The sequence below is a fragment of the Lissotriton vulgaris genome, chromosome 6 (genome assembly GCF_964263255.1).
Source record: "Lissotriton vulgaris chromosome 6, aLisVul1.2, whole genome shotgun sequence".
NCBI classification, from domain to species: Eukaryota; Metazoa; Chordata; class Amphibia; order Caudata; family Salamandridae; genus Lissotriton; species Lissotriton vulgaris.
In genome coordinates, this window is record NC_141694.1 from 760842348 (window position 1) to 760854030 (window position 11683).

The window sequence follows — 11683 nt, forward strand, 5'->3', positions numbered from 1 at the left end:
TATCATGTCAGGAAGACGAAGCCACTCCTCCTGATGATTCATTTTCTCCCAGCTCCCCAGCAAGGAAAAGATCAAGGAGGGTGTGTAGAAGTTCCTCTTCAAGCCTCGCTCCATCAGATGATCTGGATCTAGAATGGCAATCATCTCCGACGTCTGAGAGGGAGGCACACCATGAGCTGAGAAAGGTATCAAATGTTAAAAGGAAGGGCCCCGGAAAGCTCATACTTATGGATCCGAACGTCGGACTTGATGAAGTGGTGCATTCTGATGTTGATGAACAGGATGACAGCAATGACCTAGTCATCACACACGTCATTCCAGCCACACCGGCCATGCAGCAGACAGACATTTATACCCTATCCCGACGTCATGCTGAGCGTGACCATGGCGACGTGGCACTGGTAGCACCACCAACGCAGTCAAGTAGTACAACAAGTTCAACAAAACCTACAGCTCCCATATTTTCTCCCCAGAGGGAAACTCCATCCAGCTCGACTCCCTCAAGTAGGGTTGCTGCAATAATTGCACAACCCAGTAGATGTCTGCAAGGCTCATCCACCACTGCTTCATCTGGCATTGGCAGTATCATCTCGTGCGGCAAAACCAGAAGTTTCCAGTCCCCAGTTTGGAACTTTTTTAGTGTCCATGCAAAGGATGATTACATAGCCGTTTGTTCCATTTGTAAGACTAGAGTTAGCCGTGGTAAGACTGGTACCAACTATGGTACCGGAGGCCAGATAGGTCATCTTAGAAGAAGGCACGCTGTCGAATGGTTTGCGCACCTAGCAAACATCAAGGGAAAGCAATCCCAAAGGGCAAGTGGCCAAAATATACCTGTACTAGGTGTTTCATCTGAAGATGACAGGGAGGTAGAAGAAGCGTCAGACATTTGTCCAGTTGCACCCAGTACCCCTGGCAGCACCACATCCTCCGCAACACATAGGAGGCACACTGAGAGTCTGGGAGACACACCAATGCGGAAAATGTCAACACTGAGCACAACCGGGTCGAAGAAGTCATCAGCATCATCCAGTAAATTTGTCCAGCGCACCATTACAGCCATGTTCTCCTCAGATGCGCCATTTCAACGCAACCACCCAATTGTGCGCCTGTATAACACTAAGCTGGCTAAAATGCTAGCGGTGGACCTTCTCCCTTTTTCGTTTGTCGAAGGTGTGGGTTTTCTTGAACTCGTGGCAACACTGGCCCCTAAATGGAAGGTTCCTAGCCGGTTCTATTTTGCCAGGGTTGCTGTTCCAGCACTACATAAAGAGGTGCTTGAGTTGGTTGGGGCAGCTTTGCAGAAGAGTGCTGTTCACACTATACACCTGACAACAGACATGTGGACCAGTTGCCAAGCCCTTGATTACATGTGCATCACTGCACACTGGGTCTCTTTTTCAGGGGTTGCAAAACAGATAAATGCAGGTGGTGACTTGGTCGAGATTTTTAAGGGTGCTCGTAAACATGCAACATTAGCCATGTTTGGCATGGAGAAAACTCATACTGCAGACAACATTTTGGATGACTTTAACAAAAAGGTCTCGCAATGGCTGCCCCCAAGAAATTGCAAGTTTGGTTATGTTTCTAGTGATAATGGCAGCAATGTAGTTAAGGCCATGGAGGACGGTGACTATTTCAGAGTGCCGTGTTTGGCGCACTGTATGAACCTGGTCGTGCAAAAGTTCTTGAAAAAAGAACCTGCAGTCGAGAAAATACTGACCATCTGCAGAAGAATATGCACACATTTCAACCATTCTTTTAAGGCCCGGAAGGAGCTGAGGCGCCAGCAAAATGTACGTAGAATGCCAGTGAAAGCACTTATCCAGGAGGTGGCAACACGTTGGAACTCAACCTTCTACATGCTTGAGCGTCTGCATGAGCTGTTTCCAGTAGTCAACGAGTATTTCTACAACCTGGGTGGTGATACGACAGAAATGATGCTAGCGGTGGAGCAATGGCAGCTAGTTAAAAGCCTGACAGACATACTTCGTCCTTTTGAGGTCTTCACGCGTGAAGTCAGCAGGGAGGACTGTTCTTTGAGCAAAGCTATCCCATTGTTGCTGAAGCTCGAGCACCAAGTCAAGGTGGTGTCTTCGAAATTAAAGGATGCTGGAAAGAATGAAGCATATGAGTTGGCGCAGAGATTATTACAACGCCTAGTTAGCAATGAACGGCTTGTAAATATCAAGAAACAACAGCACTACATTTGTGCTACTATTCTGGATCCACGTTACAAAAAGCCATTGTTTGGCAAAGTATTAATTCCTTTTGAAACTTCAGATGTTACAGAGTACAAAGGTTAGCTAGCTCAGTCAGCCATTCGTTTTGAAAGAGAGCGGAAGGAAACTGTAGGAGAAGACAGTACTAGTGAATCAGCAGGCCATCAGGCGTCCCAAAAAAGCACTTCTGCATCTGTGCCTGTGGCAGAAGTGAGTGTCTTTTCCTCTGAGCCGTTAACCACACCAGCAACCGTATCATCTGCTCCAGGCCCAGGCGATATGTCTGAAGAGGATTGGCTAAGTCAGCTAGGGTTTCCTTGTCCCAGAAAGGACACAGAAGTGCAAAGTACAGGAATCCGGGAGAACATTGTTTCAATGGGGCAGGCCTACCTGGATGACTCAACAGCGGTCAATATTACTGAGGACCCATTGGCGTATTGGCATGGGAAAAGAAACATATGGCGAGAGCTCACCAACCTGGCTATCAGTTACTTGTCTTGCCCACTCGCAGGCGTGTCTTCAGAACGTGTTTTTAGTTCTGCAGGTGGCATTGTGACTTCCAAAAGGTCCCGCCTCTTGCCCGCAAATGTGGAGCGGCTCACCATGATAAAGATGAACCAGCACTTCATACCACCAGATTACAAAGTACGAGAATGCACGCAGGAAGAAGAGGACACCGACCTACCTGAGGAAAGTTCTCCTCAGTTACCAGAAGTACTACCGACAGGATTTGCAGAGTATGAGGACGAGTTCTGCTTCCCTGACAGCGAGTTCTGAAAAAGAGTCAATGATTCATTAACTTTATTTTTCGTCCTTATTCACTTTTATTCCTGTGTGTCTGTCTTTCTTTGTTTAGCAAGTGCTTGATCCCATTCACAACAAAACTGTAATCACCCAATCAAACAACAAGCCCATCAGCAGAACTGTCTTGATTTTGATGCCGCAGCATTCCTCAGGTTCACAAGTTAGTTGCCAAGAACTCAGTCCTGGTCGTCTATCCTCCTCCTCCAGACTCACCCTATCCATTTCCCGTAATGCTGATGCCTGGATTCCGCACAATGAAGAAACGTACGTTGACGAGTCCCCTAAAGAGGTACTGGAAGGAGTGAGTCCTCATTTTAATACATTTTGCTAAGTGTGGCTTTTTTCCCGGATTTGCTTTTTGGCTGTTTGGGGGGTGTCAAACTTGTTTGCGCTTGGGTTAACGGGTCTTGGCTGGGCCATTGCTGGCAAGGTCTATTAAGGGATGAAATTGGTTAGGAGGAAATGGGAGGTGAAAACGGCTGCCACATTTCTAATGTTGCTTGCTTTTGTTTTGCAGAAAATCCACGCCGGGAAACTCCAGTTGGGGCCCTGCTGCAGAACGCTGTAGGACACTGTGAATTCCAGGTGGAGCCAGCCCTCAAACACAAATTACAGGTAAGATAAGCGTTTGGATGGGAGGTAGTACAATGGAGTATTAGGAGAGGCGAGAGAGTGACAGTGGTACTAGTAAAGTCCTAGGACTCTTGAATTAACAAACTCTGTGACAGGCATTTACTTTGGAAAACATTTGGCCAATTACATGTGAGCGTTTAGGCGTTATTATTGCTCGCTTGCCTGTCTTAGGGGTGCTGTCTGTGGGGCTTCTAGGTTTTTGGGTGTGGGTTTTGGGGTCTGTGAGCACGGCTGCCACATTTCTAATGTTGATTGCTTTTGTTTTGCAGAAAATCCACGCCGGGAAACTCCAGTTGGGGCCCTGCTGCAGAACGCTGTAGGACACTGCGAATTCCAGGTGAAGCCAGCCCTCAAACACAAATTACAGGTAAGATAAGCGTTTGGATGGGAGGTAGTATAATGGAGTATTAGGAGAGGCGAGAGAGTGACAGTGGTACTAGTAAAGTCCTAGGACTCTTGAATTAACAAACTCTGTGACAGGCATTTACTTTGGAAAACATTTGGCCAATTACACGTGAGCGTTTAGGCGTTATTATTGCTCGCTTGCCTGTCTTAGGGGTGCTGTCTGTGGGGCTTCTAGGTTTTTGGGTGTGGGTTTTGGGGTCTGTGAGCACGGCTGCCACATTTCTAATGTTGATTGCTTTTGTTTTGCAGAAAATCCACGCCGGGAAACTCCAGTTGGGGCCCTGCTGCAGAACGCTTTAGGACACTGTGAATTCCAGGTGGAGCCAGCCCTCAAACACAAACTACAGGTAAGATAAGCGTTTGGATGGGAGGTAGTATAATGGAGTATTAGGAGAGGCGAGAGAGTGACAGTGGTACTAGTAAAGTCCTAGGACTCTTGAATTAACAAACTCTGTGACAGGCATTTACTTTGGAAAACATTTGGCCAATTACACGTGAGCGTTTAGGCGTTATTATTGCTCTCTTGCCTGTCTTAGGGGTGCTGTCTGTGGGGCTTCTAGGTTTTTGGGTGTGGGTTTTGGGGTCTCTGAGCACGGCTGCCACATTTTTTAATGTTGATTGCTTTTGTTTTGCAGAAAATCCACGCCGGGAAACTCCAGTTGGGGCCCTGCTGCAGAACGCTGTAGGACACTGTGAATTCCAGGTGGAGCCAGCCCTCAAACACAAATTACAGGTAAGATAAGCGTTTGGATGGGAGGTAGTATAATGGAGTATTAGGAGCCGCGAGAGAGTGACAGTGGTACTAGTAAAGTCCAAGGACTCTTGAATTAACAAACTCTGTGACAGGCATTTACTTTGGAAAACATTTGGCCAATTACACGTGAGCGTTTAGGCGTTATTATTGCTCTCTTGCCTGTCTTAGGGGTGCTGTCTGTGGGGCTTCTAGGTTTTTGGGTGTGGGTTTTGGGGTCTGTGAGCACGGCTGCCACATTTCTAATGTTGATTGCTTTTGTTTTGCAGAAAATCCACGCCGGGAAACTCCAGTTGGGGCCCTGCTGCAGAACGCTGTAGGACACTGTGAATTCCAGGTGGAGCCAGCCCTCAAACACAAATTACAGGTAAGATAAGCGTTTGGATGGGAGGTAGTATAATGGAGTATTAGGAGAGGCGAGAGAGTGACAGTGGTACTAGTAAAGTCCTAGGACTCTTGAATTAACAAACTCTGTGACAGGCATTTACTTTGGAAAACATTTGGCCAATTACACGTGAACCAACACAATAACAGTGTTCAGTAAAACGAACTTACTGCAAAACCACCACCCACCAGGCTCAAAAGTAGTAAAAAACAGGTATGCTCAGATAAAGTATATTTTTATATCCCTAACAAAATAATCTCCCGCAAGACCCTCCCTAACCCCAACAAATAAATAGTCCTTCAAAAGTCCCCAAAAACGCCAACTCCCAATTCCCACCCCCCAAAAGTCACTAAAAAAGGGGCAAGGGACACTCTAGGGATGCATGGTGTGGACTTTAGCCTCCAGGGCATCATGCCTAAGGGCCAGGGCATCGTACTGCTCCCGGAGGGTGGCGTGGTCTAAGCGGAGGCCCTCCAACACATTTTGAGATTCTTTCAACTTCCGGACCTCCGCCTCCAGGTCGGACACTCTGTGGAGTGCACGGCCCAAGCGAGCCTTTAGAGTACTGTGAGGGGCAGCCTTTGCTGCTCGGCGGTGGCGTCTGCCAGCCCGGCTCCGTATCGCCGGAGCACTGCGCTGACCGGCAGAACGTGGGGTCACGGAGGAGGATGCAGGTGTCCCATTCGATGTACTGGACTGCGTGTCCTCCCCCTCCAGTTCCACCAGCCGCCGATATTGGGCAACAGTAGCATCTAGCCTCCGTTGCCGGGCCAGTAGAGCCTTCATACTCCTTGATGGTTTTGATGTTTTAGTATTACCAACTATATGAAGAAAGAAAGACATAATCTGTAACCAATGCTCTTTAAGAATATGATTAACACAAAATGATTCAGCAGAAAGTTGTGTCACAGTACAACTAGAAACTAGCCAGCGCAGTACAAAACTATTGAGGCCAGTATCATGGCCGTCCGCAGGGAGGGGCAAGGGGGGGCGCGTGCCCCCCCCCCCGGATTGCAGGTCCATCCAGTGCTGGCCCAGTGACAAATTACAATATGGTAATTACAGCAGGCTGGGACCGACAGACAGATAGAGGCAGAGACAGAGGCAGAGACAGGGGCAGAGAGATAGAGAGGGAGATGGCGAGGGAGAGAGAGAGAGGGATTGAGACTGAGGGTGACGGAGGGAGGGAGACAGAGAGGGAGACAGAGAGACAGAGGGAGACGGAGACGGAGGGAGACAGAGAGAGAGGGAGACGGACAGAGTGAGTGAGACAGAGGGAGAGAGAGAGAGGGGGAGAGAGAGAGTAAGAGAGGGAGACAGGCAGGGAGGGAGACAGAGAGAGAGAGGGAGGGAGGGAGACAGAGACAGACAGAGAGACACAGACAGAGACAGATGGAGGCAGAGACAGGGAAAGGGGCAGACAGGCAGAGACAGACAGAGAGACAGAGAGGGAGACAGAGGGAGGGAAACAGGGACAGATAGCGACAGGGACAGACTGACAGATAGGGGCAGAGACAGGGACAGACAGAGAGGAAGACAGAAGGAGAGAGAGAGAGGGAGGGAGCCAGAGGGTGACAGAGGGAGGGTGAGGGAGGGAGACAGAGAGAGAGAGACAGCGAGGTAGAGGGAGACACAGGGAGACAGAAAGAGGGAGACAGAGAGAGAGAGAGAGAGGGAAACAGAGAGAGGGAGGGAGACAGAGAGAGAGGGAGGGAGAGAGACAGAGAGAGAGACAGAGAGAGAGAGAAAGAAAGATGTGTGTAATGTGTATGCCAGGTCTGGTGGCTCAGTGGACGAAGGCATCCGCTGAAGGGGCATGAGTTCAACCTCATGGTCATAGTTTTTTGTTGTTGCTCTAGATCCACCCCCTCCCCCACTGACCCTGCCCCCTTCGGTGCGGCCCTTGGCCACAAACCACACTGTCAATTTGGCCCCGAGAGAAAGTTTGTGAGGACCCATGCTCTATAACCACATCCTCCTGATTTAGATTGAATGGTTTTTTTCTGGCATTTTTTGTTTTTCCCTCTGTTTTAATGTAGTTGCCAGGTCGTCTGCTGTGGTGCCGCACAAGATTTTTCTCTTCCCCCTATGGGGTTCTTTGTTTATTTAAGCTCTATGTCGTGTTAGATTTAAAAAAAATGTATTTAATACTTGTGCTCAATCATGTCAGGACTCAGGAGATGGTGATGATGTTGCCCCCCCCCCCCGGAAACATTTCATAGTATTTTCGTAGTTCATCCAGTGACCGTCTACTCTCTGTAGATACACATCATATGCTATCTAAGAGTCAGATAGTACCATGATCCAGCTTACCTCTACCCGCCACCACCACTGTCTGTTTCCTCACAGTCTCTTCTTTGGCCACTTGCGCCGCCTCCTCCCCAGAGTTGTCCTCGGACTCGGAGTCGACCACCACCACCACATCCGAGCTGGTCCCGCCACCAGATGTTCCACCTACAAAGTAGATTTAAGAATGTTAGATTACACCACTCACTAGTATTTAGTCTAGGAATGAAGAAATGTGAAAACAGAAAAAGTAATTGACTGTCTACTCTAGTCTAAAGTAAAAATGTCCCTCCTTCCACGGAAGGCTGTTGTCTTGCTGCACTTTTTTGTCACAATTGATGAATGCTTGCTTAATTTTAACACACACCATTTTTCTCTGAACAGACAGAAGCTGGACTTCTAAGGACAAGAGCAACATCAACTTCAAACCAGGTGAAAGCTCGGCTCGACCACAAGAAATGTGTTCCATTACTCATCAACTCAGCACCAAGCACTTTTCCATTTCCAGCTAACTTAATTTTAATATATGTGTTTACTTTTACTTTTAATTAAGCTTTTAAAATTTAATAGACTCTGTGGTTTTTGGTCCTCCAGACTAGAGTGACTGAGCGAAAGGTTTTGCAAATTTTGGCAAGGAGGAGTCCGTGCCGCTGACACTACCAGGTTTATACAGTGTGCCAAACACGCCACTCTGAAATATTATTACTCTGGTGTTTAGTGTCCATAGTTCGGTTTGTGGAGAATTGTCCCTGCAACAGTAGTATTATGGATTGTGCTCCTATCTAAACACTATTTCGAAAAAATTAAATTAGGAACGCTTGGACAACAATATGTCCTCTATATTTAAATGAAAACTTACTGGGGCCAGCAAAGGAGCACTCGCCGCCCTGGCCTGCATCCTCCTCCTCTGGAGCCACAGCATCCTCCTGTTCCACTTCCGTCCGCTTGCCCCTGGGGGGACCTGATGTACAACATGAAAGAAAGAATAGAAAACATTGATGATTGCTGCTTGTCGATGTCCTTGTCAACCAAATCAAACATTTAGAAAGAACAAGAACCAACTATTTCAGCCAAAAAGAGGGCTACAAAGGAAGGACTGCACCTGAGCCTCTACTCTAGGGGCAGATTTACAACCCCTTTGCAGCTCTTTTGCTCCGTTCTTGCTTCACTTTTGTGACGCAGAGCCACAACAAGAGAGGCGCCATGGTGTGGCGTATATTAACAACGTGACGCATATGGGAGATGCATCCCATTTCAAAGCCCTGCGCCATAAGGGAGCGTTCCAGTGCAAGGGAGGGCGTTCCTGCGCAGGAACGCATGCTAAAAGTGGCTATGGGGAATATATAAAATTTCAATCAGTCATTTAGGACAATGATGCGTCACTCAAACCCTGCGCCTGCATGAAGCAGACGTATGGCTTGACGCAGCATTGCTGGAGCTGCGCCATCGTTGCTACGCAACTCCATCAATGAGCCGCCTTTACGGCACCGATGCGTAACGCTTCGGTGACGTTTTGGGACCATGGTGTGCTGCATTGTAAATACGGCGCACCATGGGTGGTGCTGGCGTGCCGCACACTTTGCAGGGATGCGCAGGTAATTGCAAATCTGACACTTAGGGGCATACTTACGAGTTCTGGGCTGCACACCTCCACAGGTGCACCAGAACAAATGCGTAACGCAAAACTAACCTTGCGTCACGGCAGATGCGCCGCAATTACAATGCGGCACACCCTGGCGCAAGGGTAGGCAGATGCGTGACGCATCTTGTGACGAAAGAGGGGCGCATCTCTAGAGTCGCGTCGCAGGCGCGATGCAACTCTAGCAATGCTCAGGGCTGCCCAATACTCAACATACTGCATCAGTCCTTACGCCTGCTTCAAGCAAGCAGGCATAAAGAATTGACGTAGCAGCGTCGCGGAAGTGCCTGCGTTAAATCTTGTAGATTTCACGCAGGCACTTTTGCGAGGCGCAAAGCTGCCTGACCGCCCCCCCCCCTGCGTGGGAACGCACCCATTGTGGCGCAGGCCCAGGCCTTAACGTGGCACATCTCCCTAGATGCATCACGTTGTACATGACTCGCAGGGATGCGCCACGTTTACGTCGCTGTTGCGTCAGGTAAGGCAGCGTAAACATGGCGCAAGGGGCTTGTAAATCTGCCCCTTTGTGTCTAGCATTACGCAGTTCTGTAAAGTACACTCATACATTACTCAGCCCAATTAAATGAACACAAAATAGAAAACAAATAAGCAGTGGCACCGCCACAGAGAAGGAGAGCAGTGCACCTGAAATGCACAGAAGATTTTGAAATATTAATTTACCTCTACTATCAATGTAATCGGCTGCATTATTGCTCTTTGTAAAAAAGTTAAAACAAACATTTGCAATATAACACACAGAGCAGGGAAAAAAACAGAGTAGTGAGTGATGAAAAAATTGCTACTACTACTCACCAAGCCCGGAGACCTCCACTCCCAGCAGGTCCAGCAGGTCGCGCTCCCTGTCCAGGATATCCGTCCAGCGGTGGGTCACCTGGTTGTAGGTGCGCTGGACCCCCGAGATGTCAAACAGGGCCCGGCACACCTGCTCCCACCGCTTCCGTCGCTCCTGGCAGTTGGTGTAGCCAGCAGCGATCCTGCCGCCTGCCGCGATGGTCCTGGGGAGGCAGCGCTCTACATAGAAAACCAGTGAGCCCACCTCCTCAGGGCTGAAGATCTCCCTGGGCACCACCATGTCCGCCCTTAAACGGCCACACGGGAGCCGGGCACGGGCTGCGGGGCCCATCTTGGGCAGCTTCACTGCTGGCTTCACCATGGTCTGGGCAGGTGGTAGCAAGAAGGAGAAAAAATGAAACGCGTCGACAAAGGACTGTTTTAAACGTTTTATTATCAATGTGATATGATTATATATTGATTAGTGGGTTTTTTTTTGTGGAGAATTAATTAATGCATATGAAGTAGTGACTCTGATTTGGAAACCGTAATAGGAATTGTTATATGAATTGCCGAGAGATGTACCTGAGTTCACGATTACAAAATGTTATATAATATGTGATTTACAAAAAGGTTTTAATGACAAAAAAAATATTTTTATAATTAATAAAATTTGAGAGACAAAAGTAAATTTAGCGTTGTGTAGCAATAATTATCTGTGTCACTATTTAGCACAAAACCAAGGTAATATATGTGTAGGCCTTTTGGTCACTGATAAGAAGTAAACAACACAGAAAGGAACTTTCTTTTTTAATATTGTTGATACCCGGTCCTTTCTGGTTTCTGGGAAACTCTCTTTTTTTGAAAGCTGTTGGTGAGCAACCCCAGCAAGCGAGCCCGATCAATATAAGGCATTTTCGGGGGATACTCCCCAGAGAAAAGTTTAAAAAGAGTGGGCAAATGATGCATTTTCAAACGCATTTGAGAAAGCAAGGTTAATATACCAATTGTGAAAGTGTAGTTAGGACATCCATAAAGAGATTTCATATGATAATGACGTATGTAGCTGCTGAATCAGTATGACCACAGAACTTCTTAACAGACTTTCAGATAACAGTAGATTTCTTTATCTTTAAGCCATAAAGACAGTGGCAGCAAGCATACTCGTGTAAACAGCTCTAATTCCCTTGGCCGAATTTAAGCTACCTAAAACTGCTAAAAATATATATATTATTCCTGGACATTTTGAATATTGCCAAAAGTCATCAACACAATCTATATCTAGCTATGTATATACTGGTTAGTAGAAAGGGAAGTGAAATCTTTAAGAGTACGTTTGGACTTTGCACTTAAGGGAAATGGAAAACACAAGGGAGTTTCTGCGGGTATGAAGGCAGCAAGGTGAGCACCAGTAGTGAGTCTAGGAGGAATTGTCTGCTTTATCCAAAGCATCTTTATTGTTGATTTTTCTCTCTGACTAATCCCATCACCACATGAAGACATTCCTCTCAGTATGCAATTCCCTAGGTATTTTTCACAGCTCCTAGAAGGCCTATAAAGCACATATAAGTTACTCTCTTTCCAAACAAAAAGTGGCATTCATAAGTAGTCTTTGGGATTAACACATACCATTTAAAAATGGCACTAAGGAAGAGGCAGAGAGGAACAGATTATTGGTGCTTGTACAGAAAAACATCAACCGCCCAACCATTTCATGCTATACCTGGGAATGGTCAATATGTTTAAGAATGAAGAGCAAGGCTCTT

The 11683-nt window shown here is 47.3% G+C and overlaps 1 protein-coding gene across 1 annotated transcript; it reads right to left on the reverse strand.

The window, feature by feature from the left end:
* Window positions 1-5572: 5572 nt before the first annotated feature.
* Window positions 5573-10218, reverse strand: LOC147707949 (uncharacterized). Its single transcript, XM_086925263.1, has 4 exons — window positions 9939-10218; window positions 8346-8447; window positions 7514-7654; window positions 5573-6021 (listed from the first exon to the last, which is right to left on the reverse strand). The coding sequence occupies exons 1-4, from the start codon at window positions 10216-10218 to the stop codon at window positions 5573-5575; spliced, it is 972 nt and encodes a 323-aa protein (XP_086781389.1).
* Between the last annotated feature and the right edge of the window lie 1465 nt (window positions 10219-11683).